Raw genomic sequence first — 23,448 nt, 5'->3', positions numbered from 1 at the left:
CTCTGGTCCTGGTACTCCTACCAATGGAAACATCTTCCCAACATCTACTCTGTCTCGGCCATTCAATATTCTGTAAGTTTCACTTGGATCTCTCCTCGTCCTTCTAAACTTCATTGGTTATAAACTGAGTCCTCAAACATTCCTCGTTTGTTAAGCTTTTCATTCCTGGGACCATTCTTGTGAACCTCCTCTGAACACGCTCCAGGCCCAGTACATCCTTTCTGAGATATGGGGCCCAAAACTGCGCACAATACTCCAAATGGTGTATGGCCAGAGCCTCCGAAGTACATCCCTGCTTTTATATTCAAGTCCTCACAAAATAAATGCTATTATTGCATTTGTCTTCCTAACTACTAACTCAACCTGCAAGTTTACCTTGAGTTCCCAAGTTTCTTTGCACTTCGGACTTCTGAATTTTCTCTCCATTTTGAAAATAGTCCATGCCTCTATTCTTTCTACCAAAGTGCATGACCTCTCACCCTCTCTATTTCTGCGAGTGTGAGTACGTGTAAACTTAAGCTGACGGAATTTCTGTTTTTGAAGAAACAGAGGTGAAGAGCTGAGGTCAGTTAGAACCACATCTTGGAAAGATTGAGGAGAGTAGACAGAAGATAGGACAAATCTGGCAGTGGCATTTAAATGACCGAGTTTGTGTTTCAATAGTCCTGCCACAATTACAATCTCCTGCAGTATTTTCACAACTTGGCATGTGCTGTTCGCGTTGGAACAATGTCCATGGAGAAGCATTCCATGGCCCTCCTTGTCCAAGTCCTCCCTGCCTCATTGTATGGAGGACTATGCTGGGAACTGTCATCAGTGTGTGAGGTGAATGTGATTGCTCCGAATATTAAGAACATATTTTATTTCTAAAATTCCTCACAGAGGTTCATTAGATCTAGCCACAGCCACAGGTTATCATCTCTGTGAAACTAGACTTGGAGAAATTGATGAGGAACAAATTCTAGCCAGCCCAGGACCAGCAATAATCTCCAGAGACTGATGAACAATCTCCACGTGAGGAAGTTGTAGCTGAAGGTCCCTTCAGGATGTGAAGGAAATTACAGAAATCCAGAGCCTATTGCCCTCACTGCTATTTCCTCCAGATGGAAGAGGTACATTGTAACTGCAGACTGGGATGTCTCTGAACACTTCACAGAACTATGCCGTCTAAAGCAGGATTTGAGACGGTTGTCAAGGTGACAGTTGTACTCAATTTTTTGAGTAGCTGGATGCTTCTAAGGATGCGCTGGGTATCTGTGAAGAATCTCTCCATCCTCAAATGTATCAAGATTGTTATATCACAGGGTTTTATCTTGTTTCCCCATAATGAGGTCATTGTAGCCTAGGCAGTAGGCTTTGCCAACATAGCTGACTTACCCAGATACAGGGTGCTGTAAACTGTACATTGTGTTGAAAGCACCATATTGTAATGCAACTAACTTTATCAACAGAAAAAGGATTTATCAGTGCACAAGTTAACTGTGGTCTTCAGTAGACATCTGAGTTTGCATTGGGTACCTTGGAAGCTGCCATGGTGCCCGTATCCTGGAGAAATCTCATGCTGTTTAATTTTGAAAGGTCAAATGCCTTACAAGGGTGGTTACTGGGGTGCATGGGCTAACGTCTGAAACCATGATTGACTCCTTTGTACAATCTCCTGACTGAGGCAGAGGATAGATACTGTGCTGCCCAATCTTTAGTGAAAACTATCATGGAGCAGATGGTAGTCCTTCTGAAGATGAGGTTCCAGTGCTTGTATTGGTCTCAGGATGCCTTGTAGTAACATCTGAATGTAGTGTACTGCATAATCCTTTCATGCTGTGCCCTGCACAACAAGAGCAATCAAAGCGCAAATGTGATGGATGCTGAAGAGCTAGAAGAACGGCAGCAGTCTTCCAAGATGTAAGGTGAAACCTTACATTTTCAGTAAATGCATACATTTTTGTTAAATGGCCTGCTTTTACTTCCTGAATAATTGATCCTAGGATTTTTCCCATGTTAGGTTGAACTAACTAGCATAATGTTTCCTGATTTCTATCTGCCTGCTTTACTTTTTTTAAGGATATTTTTATTTTTAGAAAAAAGGTAATTTTTTTCTTTGGAATATTACAACAAATGCAAAACTGAAGAATTCAAACCAATATTAAAAAACAAATCCACTAATTATATAAATAACAACTAATAACTAAGTTACAAAAGGAAAATCTTAACAATAATAATAATGATAATAACCATAACATAGCTTAGCAAAACAAAGCAATAGCCCTCGATCTTTGAGCACATTAGTTTATATATATATTCATATGCTCGTAGATCCTCCCCTCTGGATCCCAGATTCATTATGTAGAATTGCCATGGCTATATAAAGGCTCTTATTAGTATGGCGGACAAATCTGTACCCAGGTAATCCAAAAAAGGCCACCACGTCTTATAGAAATTCTCCATACTTGTAGGAAAGTTCAAGAGGATGTGCTCCATGACAAGCTTATGCCAGCCCGCCAGCAACCAGGGAGATTTTCTGACACCCACCCTAATAGAATGTTCTTTCTTGCACAAAAAGTGAGGATACTGAAAAGCCTTTTTTTGTGTGTGTGTGTGTGCATCTAATGAAAGTGCTTTAACAAAGCAAAGAAGAAGAGACGCAGGGTCCCCCTCCACCTCCGTCCTCAAAGCTTTCTCGATTTCACCTATCGCAGCGCTCCAGTATGCCCGCAGTCTGTGGCAGGACCAAAGACTTGCTTTACTTTTAGGACACGTTGGAGATGCTTCCACTTTAAATTTAGTGAGGTGGTCTGGGGCTAGATAACCCTGTGGAGAAGCTCCAATTGCAGGGTGTGGGTCCTGTCATAAATCAAGATCCTTCTTGCATTTTCCCAGATAACTTCCCATATTTCAGAAGAGATCTCAACATCCAACTCCCTCTCCATACCTTTACAGAGCCATTCGGTTTCATCCGAGGGAGCCTCCCCCAGTAGATGATAAGCGTTGCTTTCAGATAATGTACCCTCAGTATTCAACAGGCTCTTCTCCATGTCAGACCTAGAAGGATCCATTAGAAGTGTGGTCTCTTTTTTTTTTGTATGAAATTTATAACATGAAATAAACGAAAGCGGTCCCTACTGGGCAATTCGTTATATTGAGCCACCTGGTCAAAGGACATCAATGTGTCCCCTTTGAATAAATTGTCCAGGCAAGACACACTGCCCACAGTTTAAACCCAGAGTCCATCATCCCTGGCTGAAAGCCCGGCATACCAACTATGGGTGCCAACAATGATGTTTTGGCAATATTGCCTTCCCCCTGATGCATTGCCCTCCACACCTTGACAGTTTTGCAAATATTTGGGCTACGGCAATATTTCTTTATTATTCTCATTTTGTCTAAGAACAACAGGCTAATAAGGGGGCATCTTGCCTGAGATGTTTTGATGTCTTACCAAAGTGAGTGAGGGCCCCACCCCCACTCCGGGCCCAACCATTCACCTAAGATTGCAATGAACTTACCTGGTAGTTTTTGATGTTTGGGAGGCCCACTCCTCCCAGTCTGTAAGATAAGTGCAATTTAGTCAATTTAATTCAGGGCCGCTTGGGATACCAGATAAAAGAACTGAACCAGGCGAACTAGCAAAAAGCAGAGGAAGCATTCACATGGGACACAACAGGTGGGGCAAAATGCTCATTTTGTCGACTCCCCCTACAAAAATTAAAACTGCTTGACTGTACACCATTAGTGAGGAGCATGGCAAGAGGTTCACTTCACAAAACCTCCACCCACCTGATGAGGGTCTCTCCCAGGCCAAATCACTTCGAGGTATGAAAAAGATATGGTCACTTGCTCCTGTCAAATGCCTTTTCCACATCTAAGATCACTAATCTCTGTACTGATCACTGTTGACATACTTGGATCATGTTAAGTAATTTCTTGACATTGTCTGTCGATCTGCAACCTTTTATGAACCCTGTCTGATCCTCCTTAATGGTTGAGGGCAATACAGCTTCGAGCCTTAATGCCAGAGTCTTAGGATTTTGAAGTCAACATCCAGGAGTGAAATGAGTCTATAGGTAGCACAGCCCTTTTTTAAGAATGAGAGATGTTTGCCTCTCTTAGTCATGGCCTCCTCCCACCATCTCTGTGAGTCATTAAACAATCTAAGCATCAGCCCTGACAATATACTTATAAATTCCTATAGAACTCACTGAGGAGCCTGTCAGGACCTGGCACCTTTCCACTTTGGAGCTGCCTCACAGCCCCCTTCAGCTCTTGCTATGACAATGGGACATTGAGGAGAGACTCTTGTTCAGGTGTCACTCCCAGAAGGTCCAAATTCTTAAGATTCCATCCTAACCTGCCCATTCTCACAGCTTTCAGATTGGTGTAATTCAGTGTAAAATGTCTGGAATGCTGCATTAATCTTTTAGAATTGTAGGTCAAATTTCCAGTGTCCTCTCTGATCAAGGTAATGGCTTGGGGGGCACTCCTTTTCCTAGCAAAGTACGGTAGGTACTTGCCTGGCTTATCCCCATGCCTCAAACAGCCTTTAACTTGCAAATGTAAGATCTCTGTTGGCTGTCCGTGTGAGCATGGAGTTCAGTGCATACCAAAGCACCGTGATCCTCTGCAAATTAACCAGCAAGGCCCTTTTCAGCTACTTTCAGATGCGTTTCAAGCTAATGTTGCTGCTCACTCGTCTGTCACTTCTTACTGGCTGAATAGGAAATAACCAACCACCTAGTATAGACTTTAGCTGTTTCCCAAAAAATGGATGGGCTATGGGTCGAACCTAAATTAATATCTAAAAAAGCCCTGAACTCAGTAGAAAAGAATGCAATAAACTTGCTGTCCTTGAGGATGAAGGGGTCTAGTTGCCAGTGCCTTGAGCCTACCATGGTATCCTTACACTTAACCATCAAATACAGTGAGGCATGATCGGAAATAGATATTGCCAATTGTACGTGATGCCACCGAGCCCAGATTTGCTGCAGGCATCAGAAAAAGATCAATCCTGGTATGGCATTTATGTGGGTTCAAAAAGAACGTGAAGTCCCTGCCAGTAGGGTGAGGGTGCCTCCAAACATCTACCAACCCCAATTCAACACACAAATCCCTTAATTGTTTAGATCGCAAGGAAGATATTGGCGGGCCTTTGGGCAATCTGTCAACTGTGAGATTTTTGAGACAATTGAAATCCCCTCCTATGATAATATGTTGAGATGCAAGGTTACCCATTCTAGAAAATGTTTCTGTCAAAAATTTAAGGGGGTGGGCCGGGGGTCAGTGAACACTTAAGATCCTGTATTCTTCCTCGTGTATCAAAGCTTAAAGGATTACAAGACTTCTGTGCGTTTTTAATGCACTCTAATAACTTAAACGGGAATTCTTTCTAACTAAAATTGTTACCCCCTCTACTCCCCGTATTGAAAGATGAAAAATAAACCCAGTCATACCCGTTCTGTTGCAGCTTCAATGCTCTGCAATATCCAAGTGTGTTTCTTGTAATAAGGCAACATTCACCCTATCCTTTTTAAGCCTGGAAAGTGCCATCTTCCTCTTGACAGGAGAATATGTGTGGAGTCATTCTCCCCGTGTCTGCGTGGGTTTCCTCCGGGTGCTCCGGTTTCCTCCCACAGTCCAAAAATGTGCAGGTTAGGTGAATTGGCCATGCTAAATTGACCATAGTGTTAGATGTAGGGGTAAATGTAGGGGAATGGGTCTGGGTGGGTTGCGCTTCAGCAGGTCGGTGTGAACTTGTTGGGCTGAAGGGCCTGTTTCCACACTTAAGTAATCTAATCTAATCTTCCAGGTGCACCACTTAAACACATCCTTAGCCATAACCTTCTATAGAACCATTTAGACTCCAGAGAGGAAGAACCTGAACTATGTCACCCATCCCTTTAACATAACTTAGAGATTAAAGATAAATACACTATCCATCTCAGGCATCATTTCACACAACCTATTGCCAGAAAGGAGACTCCACCAAATCCTTTTTAAAGAAAAACAAACCCAAACAGCTCTGTCCTCTACGCCTATTCGGTTGTTCAACTTAAATCAATGTGTCAGTAAAGTTCTTCGCTTTCTCTGGCAAGTTGAACAAATGTATGGATCCATTATGATTGATCCGAAGCACTGCTGATATCTTAAAGAATACTGGATCCCAAGTGCTCTCAATCTCCCCTTGTTGCCATTGTAGGACTTCCTTTTCTGAACCACCACCACCACCACCGAGAAGTCTTGAAAAAGCATGACCCTTGAGCCGCCATATACCAATGCTCTTGAATCCCTCTCCTGGGCTGTAGAGGCTTCCATGACCCTCTGCTTGTCTTTGTAATGATGGAAGCTTACCAGGATAGTGCACAGGCGCTGATCTGCACCTTGCTTTCGTGCCACAATCTGGTGGGCTCTTTCAATTGCTATCTTTCCCTTCTCAACCTCCAAACCAAGGAATTCCAGGAACCACGTCACTAAGAACTCCAATGGCTGCTCACCTCCTGTCCCCTCTGGTATGCCAACAATGTGCAAATTCTTTCTTCTGCTCCTGTTTTTGAGATTGTCCACCAGACCTAACAGACCATAGATCTGTATTTCCAGGGCTTCAATCCGGCTCTTGGAGGAGTCAATCTCTGCCTCTACCCCTGCAGCCTGGTGCTCGAGCTCATCCAGTCCTTTTTCCCAAGTTTTGCAGCATCGCAGATGCAGGAGCCAGCTTCTCCTCAGTTTTATTTTTCTTCTTTTTTCCTCCCTGGATCTGCGTCCCCAGGACCTCACGAGATTTGGCCAGCTCCTCAACCAGGGTCTGGTGAGTAAGCAAGCCCTCTGCTTCAGAGGACTGGGCCAGGTGAGCTTCCTCTTTTTTTTTTCAGCGTTCCCTAGCTGTAAGGGCAAAGGTAAGTCGTTTCTTTCTTTTTTTAGGTTTCTAGCTCCTCTACTGTATTTTTACTCACTGTTAAGTGTTTGGGATGGATTCTGACTCTGTTGGGTTGGTGTTGCAGCACGGGGCCCAGCAAATGTGATCCTAACAGGACGCCACCATCCGGGATCCCCCGCCTCCTTTCTTAAATGGTGTTTATATTTGTTGTTTTCCAACCTACTCAACTTTCCAGAAACTAAAGAATTTTGAAAGATAACCAATGTTAATGGTATCTCTGCAATTATTTCTCGGAAGACCCATGGATACACGAAACCCGTCAATCTTTAGCCCAGTAGTTTGTCAAATATATTTTTTTTCGCCTTGAGTGATTTGTTTTAAATTTCCTCCCTGCCTTTTCCCTCTTGGTTTTTCAAATATTTCTGGGATACCTTTTGTGCCTTCTACAGTGACGAATCGTTCAAAATACCTGTTCAACACTGACTTGTTTCCCATTACGAGTTCCCCAGTACCATCCCTACAGGGGCTACCACTTATTTCAGCTACTCTTCCTTTTCATATGCTTGTAGAAACTCTGATCCAGATTTTCCAGGGAATGGCAATCTCTCACAGATTGCAAGTACACTCCTTTTTATAAAGAGAAGGTCTGCATTTCTGATCAGATTCCAATCCGAGTGCCTTTTGACATGCAGAACTGTACTTCCATTCTGACAAGTCCCACATAGCATAGAACAGTTGGGGGAATGCAAATCATACCCCTTTGGCACAACAGTCAGTTTCCATTTTCTGAAACATAGAAGTCCAGCATCACAGCTGTTTTGATAGCTGTAGTGCAAAGGGTGCTTATATAAGATAATTGTGTGCGTAGGCTGCCAAATGAGTGGATCCAAGGTGGTAAGGGTGCCAGGTAGATGATTGAGTGTTTTTAAGGGTAAGTTGGGGTGGGTGGGAGATGTTGGTACGTGTGTAGTATAAGTTTGAGGGTCACTTTTAATCGCTGTCCAGGAACTAGAATATGAAAGAAAACCATAAACTTAGTAGAACCCTTCATATTTTCTGATTTTTAAAAGGATATTTTGAGAGTTTTGTGTTCTAGGAATTACCCAGCAGAATCTTCAATTTCTTGGGCAATTCTTTTGGCGTTATCTTTTTTTCATAAACGTCACACTTTGCTGGATTCTGAAAGGTTCCAATCTTTTGACCTGCCACTAATCTTCACAGAACTGAATGTCGTTAAATTCTATGCTTAAATTATAAACATTGTACATATAATAAATTCCCCATCTGTCTCGAGCCATGAGTTGCTCTGGCACTGAGTTTTTCCTTTTACAGAATTCATATTGGTGTTTGTCAACCTGACCTCATGTTTCATAACAAGTTGATTAATTAGCCTGAAAGTAGGCTCTTGCACCCTTAACTCAATTTTAAATTTTGTATTGTTGTTGTATACGGTTTTTTTTTCTCTCCAGTGTATTATCCCTCTTTTCAATGAACTATTCCATAGTATGAGGAACTAACTGAGACCTCACTAGGTTGATGCGTGAGTCTAGATGGCAACTGTCAGCAGATCTTTTTTTAAACCCATTCTCTCTATGGGCCTGACACTAATTGAGCTTTTAACATTATGCCCTACCTTCTGTTAAGGTATTACCCAAAGACAAATCTCAAACCTCCTTAAGATGCTTGTATTGTGGTGAATTTACCAAGTTGAATTTACTTAACTGTGACTGTTTCTTTGTTGTGATTTCCACAATTGTTAATACTGATTTCTTGTGCAAGCTCCCAGCTAGTTAAAAGTTATTGCTGATTTATACTGTTTACCCAATCATATCTTTGCAAAATAGCTGTGTTGTTCTGGTTGACCTGTTTGATGTGAAAGATTGTCCGTCTAATTTAATACCCTTCTAGTCGATGTGCTTATAAATATAAAGGCAATAAATGAACTCTAAATGGATCAGTGAAGATGAACACTGGCACCCTCAATGTTGGAGATAGGCAGCACAGTGAAAGCATTTAAGGATTTGAAATGATGTTATTAATGGAAAAATATCCTTTATCTATCTTTATTTACATAACCATACAAGGCTAGGTAAGAGATTGCAGAGATATTGATTAGAGTTCTTTTTTTGTTGTTAGCTGTATTTTACACCAAAGCTCGAGAATGTTGAACACATCACCTCCAAGTATGATCTCAATCACTTGAGGTGTTTGAAAGAGAACTAGACAGTTAGTTTAGAAGTATAGGTTTCTAGCAATTAAAGGATGAGAACTGAGATGAATTGATATATAGATGCAGTTTGAAGGGCTTTATTAGGTATTTTTACCCAGAATCAGCTATACCAGCAGTTTTATGAAGGATGATAACTATTCTATTGCCCTGATTTTCCTCTGCTTAAAATACTAATCCACATTTTTTGTGCAGTCTTGCAGAGGATGTAAGTAATGCTGTCTGGCCCTTGACTCTACTACAAGGGGCAACAATATCTCCACATCTACCCTGTTAAGACACTTAAAATATCTTAAGTTTCAAAGGAATTATCCATTCATAAACTCAGTGATTTGCCAATTCTCATCACATTTCCCAAATGTTGTTACGACAGCAAAATCATCAACCATATTAGTATTTTTTTATGTCAAAAGAATAGCTTTTACTTTTTTGTCAGATATTAAAGTCCCCATGATTAACAGGAATTGATTGTGCTAAATTGTTGAGATTCCATACTTACTCATTAAGTTAAAAGTCTTGTCAAGAGCAAGCATGCAGGTTTATATGTTTTCTCTTTTAAAATTGGGCTACATTAATCAAGCCAGTGTTTAAAATTAGAAATTGGAAAGGATAGCAAAGAGAAAATAATAAGTTCTAAGTTACCTAATTATGTGAAGCTTGATTAAGTGGTTCTCGAGCTGCCTGTTTTATACATTTTGCACTGAAGGTATTTTTACCGCTGCTGGTAGTGTTGCTGCTAGTGTTGTATTCCAATAAAGGCAAGTTGTCGGAAATTCTGTTTTGCAAAAGGCAAACCTTTCATAAAGATACTCTCATTTCTGCATTAATCTTGCTCAGCACCATAAATATATGTGTACATTGATCGGTCTGTTTGTCTTTCAATCACATTGTTTTTGTATGTTCATGTTGTGAGTTGATTTTTTTTTTAATCTTCTGGTTCTCAGATCTTGGAAAGATGAGACCTCTTTGATTAATTCTAATTTTCCAGTTGCATTGGTTGAAAACTGCCTACAAGCTAGTGTCATATTATACACATAAACTTGACATTTGAGTGTAATTGTGCATGTAGCTCCACTGGCACACTTTCCCCACATTTTGGTTCCTATCTAATTCCTAGCTCTTTTCAGACAACACAGCAATATATAACAACTTCCATCCAATGGTGCTAACGTTTTTCTCTGTTCCTTCTGTTTGCAAGTTATATGCTGAGAATTGGGCACAATTCTAAATCTGTGTAGAGCTTTAAATGGGCCTGGCACTGGGTAGACGAGGCTTTTGCTTGCTTCACTTCTGACCACTTGCAGTAGAAAGAGAGGGAAAGGAAATCAGACAATAGATTTTTCTTTGTGGAGCCTCGATGACTACAATTGAATCAGCTGCATAAATGCTATGTTACTAAAGCAGATCAAAAGACTTGGAACAATTATCAGCTGTGCCTCTAATCAAGTGTTCCAGTACAATGACAATACTGGCATCTAGTTAACAACTTGAAAAATTGCCTAAATGTGTCCTGTCCATTTAAAAACTAGGACATATGCAATCCAGCCAATTAGAGGCATCAGTCCACTCTCAATCATCAGAAGTGATGGACGTTGTTCGTGATGTACCATCACATAGCATTGAGTCAACCTGCTCAATGACATACAGTTTGGGTTCCACCAGGCCCCCCTCAGCTCCTGGCCTCATTACAGCCTTGATCCAAATATGGACAAAGGGGTTAAATTCACGGGAAGGATAAGAAGGATGTCTTTGACTGTAGCATCAAGCAGCCATAGTAAAGTTGGAGCTCGTGAAATTCTGGTGAGAAACTCTCTGCTGGTTTGATTTATACAGAGTACAAGGAAAGACTGTTGCAGTTGTTGGGAGGTCAGTCACTCAAGCATAGGATAATACAGTGCAGGGGCTCCTTGGGATAGCGTCCCAGGCCCAACACTGCTTCATCAGTGACCTTGCCTCTACAATAAAGTCAGAAATTGGGATATGTGCTGATTTCACAAGATTTATTGTTGAGGATTTCTTGTTTACTGATGATGTGTCCAAATAGCGCAAGACCTGGGCAACATTCGTGCTTGGGGTCATTGTGACATGAATTGTTCTTGCCAAATAAGGACCATCTCCAACAAGAGAGAACCAAGTGCAAATCCATCTAGGACAAATCAAACTGTGTGATTGCCACCCCAATCATTATCTTGCATTTACTGTATCCACAAATGAGAGACAGTGACAGAAGTGTGTGCAACATACCAAATGCACTGCAGAAATCTGCCAAGCCTCCTCCTAAAACAGCATCCTGACTTGGAACCATATCATTGTTTCTTTTCTGTTGTTGGTTAATAAGTCTTTACTCCCTAACAATACTATGAGATTAACTACTCTAGATAGATTACAGCAGTTCAAAAAGGCAGCTCATATTGACTTTCTTGAGGATAGTTAGAGCCAGATAGTAAATGCTAACCTTGTCAGACATGTGCATATTCCTGAAAAGAATATCTTTTTAAAAATTGAGTGCTGAAAATATGGTTCTCAGAAATTTTAGGGGTTAAGAGGAGGTTAAGCACAGTGCAGGTGGGGTGTGAGGCAATGGAAGGCTCTGAACAACAAGATAACTGTTTAAAAATTGAAGCACTAGTGGATAGAGAATGAGTGCTATTCGGCAAACAATGTTGTTGACTGAAATGAACTTGTTGCAAGTCGTGGGAGCATAATTTGTGGTGAACTCCAGTTTATGTAGGGTTAGAAATGGGAGGCAAGTCAAACAATCACTAGTAGTCAAATAAGCAACTCAATGCAATAATCAGTTCTGTGCTAGAGCAATAAGTCACCCAATGTATAGTGGCTGGGCTGTAATTTGCTGGTTGAACTTAAAACAAAAGAAATTATTAGAATACAACAGAAGTGACATTATGGAAGCAAATTGCATTCTTAACTGCCAGTCCTTGTAATTATTGCCCTCCTCTGAGAAGAAAAGATTAAGAGGAGATTTGAATGAGGTTTTCCAAGGAGAAAGTGAGGACTGCAGACACTGGAGAGTCAGAGTTGAGAGTGTGGTGCTGGAAAAGCACAGCAGGTCAGGCAGCATCTGAGGAGCAGGAGAATCGATGTTTCTGGCATAAACCCTTTATCAGGAATGAGGTCTTCCAAATTGTGAGAGGTCTTTACAGAGTAAACAGAGGAACTGTTCCTGCTTGTGAAAGGGTCAAGAATGAAAGAGCACATCTAAAATGATTTGCAAAAGATGTAAACGAATGTGAGAAAGCACCACTTGTGCACACCTGTTTTGCATATGGTAGAGACATTCAAGAGGGCATTAATTGATTTTTTTTTAAGAAATAGAAATAATATGCATGATTATAGGGAGCGTACAAGAAAATAGTACGGAGCTGTGGTCATTTGGAAAACTGTTATAGACATAATGGTCCAAAAACATCTTCCATATCTTAATAATTCTGTGATTTCTGAGCAATACTTCTCCCAATGAGAGAACCACTTGCCAACCAATCAGTACTTTTTTCTCTTACACAGTGAAATACTGATTTCAGTTTACATTGGTATTTCTTGCGAATTATCCTGATGAGTACAAGATGGAAAGTTCCAGTAGAATGTTGGTTTTGTTTTAGCCATGAACCAAAATAATACAAGGAATCACAGGTTGCATATGATGCCATTAATGTGTTCTACAGGTAATGACATAAGACCTAGGTTATCTGAACACTTGCTGCATTGTAATATGTTTTGCTGAATCCAGTGTGGGTCTCTTGAATTGATCGTGTTGTCTAGAACTACCATGGAAATCTATGAAGAGGTTTAATGGAATTCTGAATTCACTTATACTGGTTTTGATGTAGTAAGTTTTTTTTTGTTTAAATCTTCACCGCCAATTAAAAATTTGAGAAAATTACATTTCTTATGAACAAAGTTCAACTGTGCCAGTATCACTTTTTTATTTCAACATATGCGTTCTAAAAGACTTCCACTATGTGTGTTTTGTACTTTCTTTACATTGGATCATCTATGGACATTTTCCACTTTAAATTCAAATATGAAATTTTTTAGAGGACTGACTGCATACATAAGTTCAGTGACTATCTGGTAGAATGGACCCATAGTATGCCTCACATGTGTAGCATCAAGGGAACTTCAATTGGAAAGACTAAAATGAAAGGAATGAAAAAAGACTGACTACCCAATCTGCTATCAGCAGTAATCCATCTCCTGCAGACACATTTGTGTTTTAATCTTTCCAAGGATATACAAAATCTGGGTTAGAAACCAGCTTCAGCTTCAGCGCTAGGCTCTATGTGGCCTTCTATCCTGGAGTGTATACTAATGTACTTCAGAGATAGACTTAAAAAGGAAAAAAAACCATGCCATCACTGAGTGGTGTTAGCCAGCCACTCTGAAAAGGAAACAAGCCAAAAGAATTTTAATTGACCTGCACACCTAAGTGTTTCTCAATCAACTATTCATCTACCAATGTCAGCACCACTGGTAATATAATGAGTGCAACATTCTATTATGAGCTGCCAGAGGAAGTGGTGGAGGCTGGAACAAGTACAACCTTTTAAAAGGCATCTGGGTGGGTTGATGAATAGGAAGGGCTTAGAGGGATATGGGCCAAATGCTGGCAAATGGGACTAGATTAATTTAGGATATTTGGTCAGCGTAGACTAGTCCGACCGAAGGGTCTGTTTCTGTGCTATACATCTCTATGATTGTGAGGAGAAAGTGAGGACTGCAGATGCTGGAGATCAGAGCTGAAAATGTGTTGCTGGAAAAGCGCAGCAGGTCATGCAGCATCCAAGACTGTCTAATCTTCAAAGAAATCAAAGGCTCATCTGTAATTTGTAAACTTTTTTTGTATTCACTTTTGACCTTATCTGTGTGTATGTTCATTGCATTGTCATGTGTTCTCATGTCTTTAGTGACTAATAAACTTGCACTTGTTAATTCAAGAAAGTCTGGTTAAATTGGCTCCTTTTTAAACATCGATTAATGTGGTCTGAGAGAAAAGTGCCCCTGCCCCAGGAACTTAATGATTTGTGATTTCACATCTGGGGAATTGGGGAAAATTGTTCAGGGATTGGTGTAACATTTCAAAGAAATGACTTATGAGTAGTTTGAAGCAGAGGGAAAAGGTACGTGTATGAAATGAGCTGCCAGAGGAAGTGGTGGAGGCTGGTACAATTGCAACATTTAAAAGGCACTTGGATGGGTATATGAATAGGAAGGGTTTGGAGGGATATGGGCCGGGTGCTGGCAGGTGGGACTAGATTGGGTTGAGATATCTGGTCAGCATGGATGGGTTGGACCGAAGGGTCTGTTTCCATGCTGTACATCTCTATGACTCTATAACAGTTTAGTATTTAATTCCTGTTGTAAAGCTGTTTTAAGTATTTTATTGCATATTTATTTTTGTCCTAGGAGGCACTGATGAAGCTTCACTCCTCACCAGGGCACGATGTTATGCACATCTTAACCAGAAGAAAACTGCTATCTTTGATTTTGGCACAATTCTAAAGGCAAACCCAAACCATGTACAAGCACAATGTGGACGAGCCTTCATGTATATGATCCTAAATAAAAAAGAGGTAAATGCTGCTGATGTTATCATAAACTTTGAGAATAATTTCACCCAATAGAAATAATTCATATTTCTTTTGATTATTGCCACAGTTGGTAACATCCAATATGAAACTGAAATCTTGAATTGAGGTATAGAGTTAACTAGCCTTATCTGCTCCAAGCAACCACTTACACCCAAGTTTTTCCATTTTTTTTAAGAACAGGGTGATTTATTTTAACTACAGGTTTTTAAATAATATAAATTATGTTCTTTGTTCCAATACTAGTCGAATTGTTCAGGTAAATTGACTTGCTTCTTTTAACTTCATTTTTATATTTTTTGCGATTAAAAATCTGGATCATTTTGTCAGTCTATTTTCTTTGAAAATAGGTTTAGTTGCTTGAATTTTTCTTCTTAACCAGTTTCCAAAACTTGTAATTATTTTTTTCCTTCTCCGGCCATGTCTGCTGCATTTGCATCCTTTTTGGCTCAGGGTGAGCAAAACTGCATACCACGCTTCAGAATGAGCCTCTTTAGAGATTTGTTCTGGCTTGTGCTCTAACAGTGTACACATAACATCAAGGACAGTGACTGAATTCTAAATACTACATTTGTAATCCTTATATGCATCTAATTTCAATACAACTACTTAAGCTTTTCTTATGGAAAGAAAAAAAAAAGAGTTGTTTTGAACTCTTAGTTTTCTCACCTCTTGATCTGTGTTCTCACTAAGATGTGAGCGGTACACTGTCTTTATCTAATTCCATTACGTTATGAATCACAAAAAAAATTAATTCTTTAAACAAATACCAATATGACCAATGGTATTTTTCTCAATCTTAAAGAAACCTGCTTGATGGATCTTATTTCACTTTAAGACAAAATTCCTGAAGTTCTGGCAGAGGAGATGTTGACACTAGACCCTGGCTGCCTGGTCCAAAGGTTATCAGTTAACAGCATTCCCTAACATGGAGAAGACAACAGTTAGAGATTTCAATCGACTGACAGCCTCACTCTGTTCCCTTAGAACTCCTCTTCGGTATCCCCTGAATTCTCATAAGTAATCTATTGAACATTTTGAAACTGGCTCCTCCCCTATTACTGAGCAGAATTGAATATTACCAATCAGAATCTCTTGGAATGGTGCTGTCTATAAATCATAGAATCCCATACAGTAGGGAAGCAGGCCATTCAGCCAGTTGAATCCACACCGATCGTCTGAGGAGCATCCAATCCTAACCCCAACCCTATCCTTGTGACGTACCCTGCATTTCCCATGGCTAACCCAAATAGCCTGCATATCACTGGACACAGGTGAACAATTTACCAAGGCCAATCCACCTCACTTGCCCATCTTTGGACAGTGGGAGGAAACCATACTGATGTGGGGAGAATGTGAAAACTCCACACCAGCCTTAGGGTGGAATTGAACCTGGGTCCCTGGCGCCGTAAGGCAGCAGTGCTAGCCACTGAGCCACTCTGCCCGTCCTATCATATTATCAATAATAAATTGCTGACTTGCTCAGTACAAAAAAGGATACAAATAGAGGCTTTCATCACAGTGGATTGACTTAACGATGACTACTATTGTGTGACAGCATATAATGTAGTGTCACTGGACTAGTAATCCAGAGTCTCTAGCTAATGTTTTGGGTGCATGGGTTCAAATCTTATTGGTAGTGAAACTTGAATTCACTAAAATTTTGGAATAAAAAAGTTAGCCTAATGTTAACCATGTAATTATTGTTAATTGCAGTAAGTAAGAAAGGAGAGACTATGGACCAAGGGCAGGCAGACGGGATTAGTTTAATTTGGCATCATGTTCAGCACAACATCATGGGCTAAAGGGCCTGTTCCTGTGCTATGCAGTTTCTATGTTTTTAATCCCACCTGGCTAACTAAATCCTTTAGAGAGGAAGGTCTGTCATTCTACATGTGACTGGGGACACATTACAATGTATTTGACTCTTAACAGACCTTGGGGCAATTAGGAATGGGCAATAAATGCTGGTCTCATCAGCCACACCTACATCCCATGAGCAAATTTTTAAAGTTATACAAACATGCAAGGTACCCACGATGCGTTTTGTCTGTGGGACTTGTGTACTAAATGTGTGTACACATCAGAGATTTGTTTTGAATGTGACAGAACCCAAACATGTGCATGACATTCGAAAATCATGTCCCTGAACTCTTCCACGTACACTACTCACATTCTGGTGAGCGAAATAACATTGATTTGTTTTGTAACAAAAATCAAATGACCACAAGTGTGATTTTGACACATACTATTAGGATGAATAGGAATGATTTATACTATTGTAAGGCTGCATATCTTGACAGCACCTTCGACAGTATAACATATCAGGCTTTTTCTTCAGACTTCAAATTTCAGTATAATTTAAGTTTGGGCATGTCCATTCTCAACTGATATCTGCTTCAGTTACTAATTTATTCTTCAATGCTTCAAACCTTTAAGATACAGATATCTATAGTTGCCTTGATAAATGTTTCAAAATGCAGACAACAGCTGGAACAAAAAAGAAAGAAGCTACCCTACTGCTAAAGGCATTAATTAACCGTTCAGGCAAAGTAATAGAACTGACACCTTGATGGTTCATTTAATCCACATTTACAAACCAAGTTCTTCTTAATTTTCATTTCATTGGTAAAGAACTGAGAAGGACATGAAGACCTGCACAATTTGTTCCCTGTTGATGAAAATAAATGCTTTATTTTGACCTTCATGCCATCCTTTCCCCATCTATAACTTCCTTGTGTGTGGGGTGCAGTTTTACAGATAGATGATACTAATGCTTTGCTTTTCTTTTGATATACGTTGGTCAGCTGGGTGTCTGAAGTGTACTGATACTTTTAACAGTCCTGCAGAATTCCCAAACAGAGTAATTTGAGATATCTAATTCAAGTTTTGCTTTGACTGATATTGAAGATATCATTGCCCAAAGCTCCACTCCATCCTCAGAAGTACACTTAGTCCAGAGAATTTAGACACAAATTACAAATACTCATGGCTTACTAATGAACAAGTATAAATACATAGTGTACTGAAATTTATAGTGTTCAACCAACTAAAATCATGCAGTTTATCAGCAATGAATAACATTGTCATTACTTGTCCAGTTGATATTAGCCAATTTGTTAGGTTCCAGCTAATTCTTTGAACCAGAATGAGAAGTATTTAGTCCTGATGACACTTTTTTTTTATATATAGATATTTTTATTGAAAATTTAACATGTTTTTACAAGTTTACAAAAGAAAACTTTTTTAAAAAAGTATAAACATTCATCTACAGTTAAATCTTAAATAAATGATAACCAAAATCTGTCAAACAAGAAAACAGAAATACCAAGAGGGAAAAAAAAAGACAAAACTCAATTAACTACTCGTCTAACTTGCACTCTGGTTAGTTGTATCACTAAAATTCTTACATTATTCAAGAGGGAAAAAAAAGCAATGGATAACACACAAATTGAGCAGTGATAAACATGCTCGGAATGTGTTAACATCAAATCACAGCGAAACCCGTATTTATCCAAAACATCCCAAGCATAGAGCATATAAAATTCACAAAAATAAAAGCTATTTAGTACATTCAGATCAATATAATAAAAAACTATTTCTAAATAGTAAAAAAAAGTATAAAATGTATTTAAACGGAGATCTTCCCCCTTATTCCCAGGGGGTATCACTTCCTTTCCAAAAAAACCCATCATAACCTCTCCCAACCAGTGCCCCACCCTTGATCCAGGCACCCCACGATAGGATAAAGAAAATTCAAGTATACTGCTGAACTAGAACTAACAGTGAGCACCCTATCTCCCACCCCCACCCACACCAACACCTGGATATATTTGGTAATGTTAATACCATATATGAACATATATGACTATAAAATTACAGTCTCAGCAAATAATAATAAAATATATTAATACAAAATAAGAGGGGAAAACAACCAACCCTGCTCCCAAGGACAAAGATAAAATAAGATAAGGTAGCCACCTTGTCCCTCCGTGCCCCCCCCCCCCCCCATCTGCATTAACTAGCATTAACTAGACCCCCTGGCCTATATATAAAAAAAAGAGGAAGGAAATTGCTAAGTAAAGGATGAATAAATAAACCCTTCTTCCCACCCCCCGGAGATAATATTAAACGGTAAGTTATGAAAGGGAAAAAAAAAGGGGTTAAACTGAGGTGGGTGTAGGGCAAAACACCATCAATTAACTCTCATTTGTCTAAGAGAGTCCAAAATTTCCTTGGCCTTCTCCAGTGATCCGAAGTTAAACACGGACCCTTCATGGCCGAAGTGTATTATAGCTGGGTAGCGCAAGGAGTATTGAATGTTTAAATCCCTTAAATGCTTCTTCGCTTCATCAAACGCCTTCCTCTTTCAGACCAAAGCTGGGGAAAAGTCCTGAAATAACATAATCTTGGATCCTTTATAAGTCATGGCTTGGGGATCTTTCCCAAGATTTCTGGAGGCATCCAAGAGCATCTGCCTCACCTTATAGCTCTGCAGCCGGTACAGGACCGGGCGGGGGCACTGGTTCGAGCCGGGCCCGCGTATTGTAACCTGGTAGGCCCATTCCACCCTTACCTGGCCTGATCCAGCCTCCAGATTCAGTAACTGCGGAAGCCACTGTTCAAGGAACCTTGTAAGCTGGCCTCCTCCTTCCCATTCGGGAAGGCCCAGCAAACGAATATTTTTTCGACGACCTCAATTCTCGAGGTCATCAATATGATTCTCTAAGGTCTGGACTTGCTGCTTGACAGTCCGGACCCGATCCACGGCCGATTCTGCAATGGCCTCGGAGGTCGAGGCCTTTAGCTCCGCACCTCCGACTTGTCATTCAATTTCTTCGATGTCTCGGCCGTGCTTTTGTAGCGCGGCCGAGAGTGAATTCCATTGACTTCAGGACTCTTCAATGAAAGCATCGATCTTCGCATCGAGTTTGGAGATTATTTTCGCGAGGCTCGCCACCGTAGGTAAGTCCCCCGGGGCGGCTGTGGACGCCTCTGCTGCAGCTGGGGAGGGTGGGGGAGGGGGGGGAGGGGCTCCTGCCTGCTGAGCTCCTTTTCCCCCTAGTCATTTTCACAGGAGACTGAACTGTTAAATTTAGTACTGAACCTCTAATTACGTTAAGTAAAAACTATTTTTAAATGATTTGGTGAGTGTGGTGGACGACGGTGGCCCACTTTGCCTAGGTCTTGGGAGGAGCACTATAGAGTCAGACTTGGATCTCCCCTAATGACCCATTTAATGATTTGACAATATTTAATAATAATTTGAGAGCTCTTGTGGCATAGTGATAGTGTCTTTACCTTGAGGCATAGGACTCAGCTGGGTTCAAATCCATTTCGTCCATGTTAATTACAAATATCTGTAACATTACAATCTAGTACCGTGCACTGCCCAGTTCATGTTAGGTTGCAGCATATGCGATAAATGTGACTTTTTTTGTTCTAACTTTCCATTATTGAAGCATTAGAGATATTTTGACCCCAAAGGCACAGAAATTATCTTTGTCCCCTATTTACCCACCCAGCTGTAAGAAGGAGGTTATTGTAGGTTAAGCAACTAAGATGTGAATGTGAACCCTTCCACCCAAGTTGATAGGGTTGTTGAGAAGGCGTACGCTGTTTTGGCTTTCATTAGCAGGGGGAATTGAGTTTAAAAGCCACGAGGTTATACCACAGCCCTATAATGCCCTTGTTGGACTACACTTGGAATATTGTGTTCCATTCTGGTTGCCTCAATATAGGAAGGATGTGGAAGCTCTAGAAAGGGTTCAGAGGAAATTTACCAAGATGCTGCCTGGACTAGAGGATAGGTCTTATGAAGAAAGGTTGAGGGAGCTAGGGCTTTTCTCAGTGGTGTAAAGAAGGATGAGAGGTGACTTGATAGAGGTGTACAAGATGCTGAGAGGCATAGATAGAGCGGATAGACCAGATACTTTTTCCCCAGGGTGGGAATGGCTATCACAAGGGGATATAATTTTAAGGTGATTGGAGGAAAGAGGTTCTCTACACAGCGTGATGGGTGCGTGGAATGCACTGCCAGCAGTGGTAGTAGAGTCAGATACATTAGGGACATTTAAGCGACAGTTGAATGGACACATGGATGATAGTAAATGACTGTGTGTCAAGCACAAAGTCTCCAGGTAACTTCATCTAATAGTTTCCCACAAAACCTGAAATATCCTCAATAACTTTAGATTAGATGGCTGCCTCAATATAGTGTTCATACCTACAATCAGGATACAAATATGAAGCCATCTCAAATGTATTAAGTTCATCATCACATGCAAATATTACTTTTAAATCAAATATTTTTAAGATGCTTTAACAAATTGACATGCTGGCTCAGAGACTTATTCCTCTAACACAGTTACAAATGAAGTCCGTTAAAATATCTGATAGGAGAGGTCAGCTAATTCAGCACACTAGGTTTCAAACATGGACCTGTATACATTGTACAGCTCAGAACTACACCACCAAGGGTCACTCAACATCTGAGTTATCAGAAAACAACCATATCCTAAATCAAAGAAAACATAGTAAGCATTCTGAACAAAAATGTCAGTATAATGTTTTACTTTTAAGTCTGAAAATTAATATGCAAACATGTACTTGAGACAACATTTGCTATTTTAAACAGCAAGGTAATATCCAACTTCATAAGTCATGTCACTTACACTTTCTTGTCCTCACTTCACTTTCTCTGGGGTCGAATTGTGTGCTTCTTGCTTTTTAGAGCCTGTATTGCTGAAAGTAAGTTGCAGAGATTTGAAATGAAAGCAAATAACACACTTAAATTACTGTAGAAGAGGAGAACTTGAGTTGTTGAGGATCTTTTAAGTGGTGACTTTGAGTACCATCTTGGGTCCAAATCAAAGAAACACTGTCTGGTTGGTTGCTGTAATTCAGCTGATTCAAATTGAATCAGTTGATCTTAACAACTAGTTATTGCATCTTGGGCTAAAACACAAGAGGAATTTTAACAAACTATTTCTGTTTAAAAGTGTTGACATATTTTGGTTAATAATTGCATATAAGTATTGCCATAAGTATTGCTGGGTTACAGATAAATAAGCTGGTGGATGCCTAATTGAGCACATTGACTCAAGTGCAATGTAATAAATTGGGATTGATATTTTGAGATCTATTTCATGCACTTCTTAATTTTCAAAAGTGGTATCCTAATAGAGGAAATTATAGATTAAATAAAGTTTGTTTCTGAAATAACAATTTATGTTAAACTTACTGAATGTCAATGTGAGAACATGAATGAGAAAATCCTGCTCGGCTAACATTTAAATTGGTTGGCTCGACTTGAGGTATCCAACCATTTCATTGATAGCCTTTCCTACCCAAAATACTTTGCAAAGAATTGGCAATGCAGATTTGCATATCATGTACTATTACATTACTGCTTTGTAAAAGTATATTGATGGAGTAATGTCAGTGATCGGGGTTTTGTAAAATTGCTGCCTGTTCAAATTGTTAACTATTCGAAATTTGGCAATGTTTGTTTGACTTTCTCTGTACATGTTTTTTTCTATGAATGCTTACAAATCCTGATTAGGATTTAGTCTTGAGCAGTCATTTTCTTTTCAGATTGACAGGTTAGCACTGCTGCCTCACAGCGCCAGAGACCCGGGTTCAATTCCCGCCTCAGGCAACTGACTGTGGAGTTTGCACATTCTCCCCGTGTCTGCGTGGGTTTCCTCCCACAATCCAAAAATGTGCAGGTTAGGTGAATTGGCCATGCTAAATTGCCCATAGTGTTAGGTAAAGGGGTAAGTGTAGGGGAATGGGTCTGGGTGGGTTGCGTTTCGGCGGGTCGGTGTGGACTTGTTGGGCCGAAGGGCCTGTTTCCACACTGTAAGTAATCTAATCAAAAAAAACTGTAAGTAATCTAATCTAATCAGTCTGATTTTGGTTAACTCAGTGTATTTTCTTTTTGAATAGGCATTCCATTTTGTTTTTAATATAAATGATACAATAGTCTTCCAGGTTCAGGTGCAGGTCATACATGATGCCATGTTTACACTAATGGATTTATATTACAAATTTTGAATCAGTTCAAAGCAATATTAACTTCATAACAAACATTATAGATAAGCTGAATAAATCTGGAGATGGCACTCTACCAAACACCAGAACAAAACTTAATGGGGTTGGTAGTTTAGCATTATGTGGAGTAGAAATTAGTGTTTTGTGTAAAAACAGATTTACAGAATACTCCAGGCAAGTTTACTAATACTCCTGGCAATTTTTTAAATGTATCTGTCCACAATTGTCATGTTTATAAAACAGATATTGTGCCTTTTCTGCAATGTAAGCATTTAACTGATCAGATCCTCTCTTTCAGGATAGAAACACACAAGTTTAAGTTTAAACATATTTCTGATTGGCTGATATTTAAACTTAAGCGCCAGGTCACCGATCTAATAGCTGCAATACAAATTCAACCCGTAATTTAAATACTGATCCCATTGATGCTAAACTGCCAAGCTTCATAATAAGTTTCATTAATTTCTGTTCATTACTGATGATGATCAGTACATTTCCACCACACAATGATTGTAAGACAGTTCACCAAGCTCAATTTGGACATTGAAAACTGCTTAAGCATAGACCGTGGAAAAAGGCTCTTGTGATAGTGTCCCTACCTCTGAAGCAGGATGGATGCATGATATCATCACTGAACAGGTTAATTAGAAAATGTCTAGTCTGTGGGAAAACACCATGCTGTTTCTGAATATTTTTAC

General features: G+C 39.8%; 1 protein-coding gene across 2 annotated transcripts in view; it reads left to right on the top strand.

Annotated features, from left to right (window-relative positions):
- The window catches only part of ttc34 (tetratricopeptide repeat domain 34), a 77,110-nt gene that overhangs the window by 37,421 nt on the left and 16,241 nt on the right, over window positions 1-23,448 (top strand). For both annotated transcript variants that reach the window (XM_072586240.1, XM_072586238.1), the window contains one exon: window positions 14,514-14,680. In XM_072586240.1, coding sequence (XP_072442341.1) covers window positions 14,514-14,680 — 167 coding nt within the window. The remainder of the gene's footprint in view (window positions 1-14,513; window positions 14,681-23,448) is intronic.

Source organism: Chiloscyllium punctatum, chromosome 16, assembly GCF_047496795.1.
Source record: "Chiloscyllium punctatum isolate Juve2018m chromosome 16, sChiPun1.3, whole genome shotgun sequence".
Taxonomy (NCBI): Eukaryota; Metazoa; Chordata; class Chondrichthyes; order Orectolobiformes; family Hemiscylliidae; genus Chiloscyllium; species Chiloscyllium punctatum.
The sequence above is the reverse complement of the archived record's forward strand: the minus strand, read 5'-3'. Positions and strand labels throughout refer to the sequence as shown.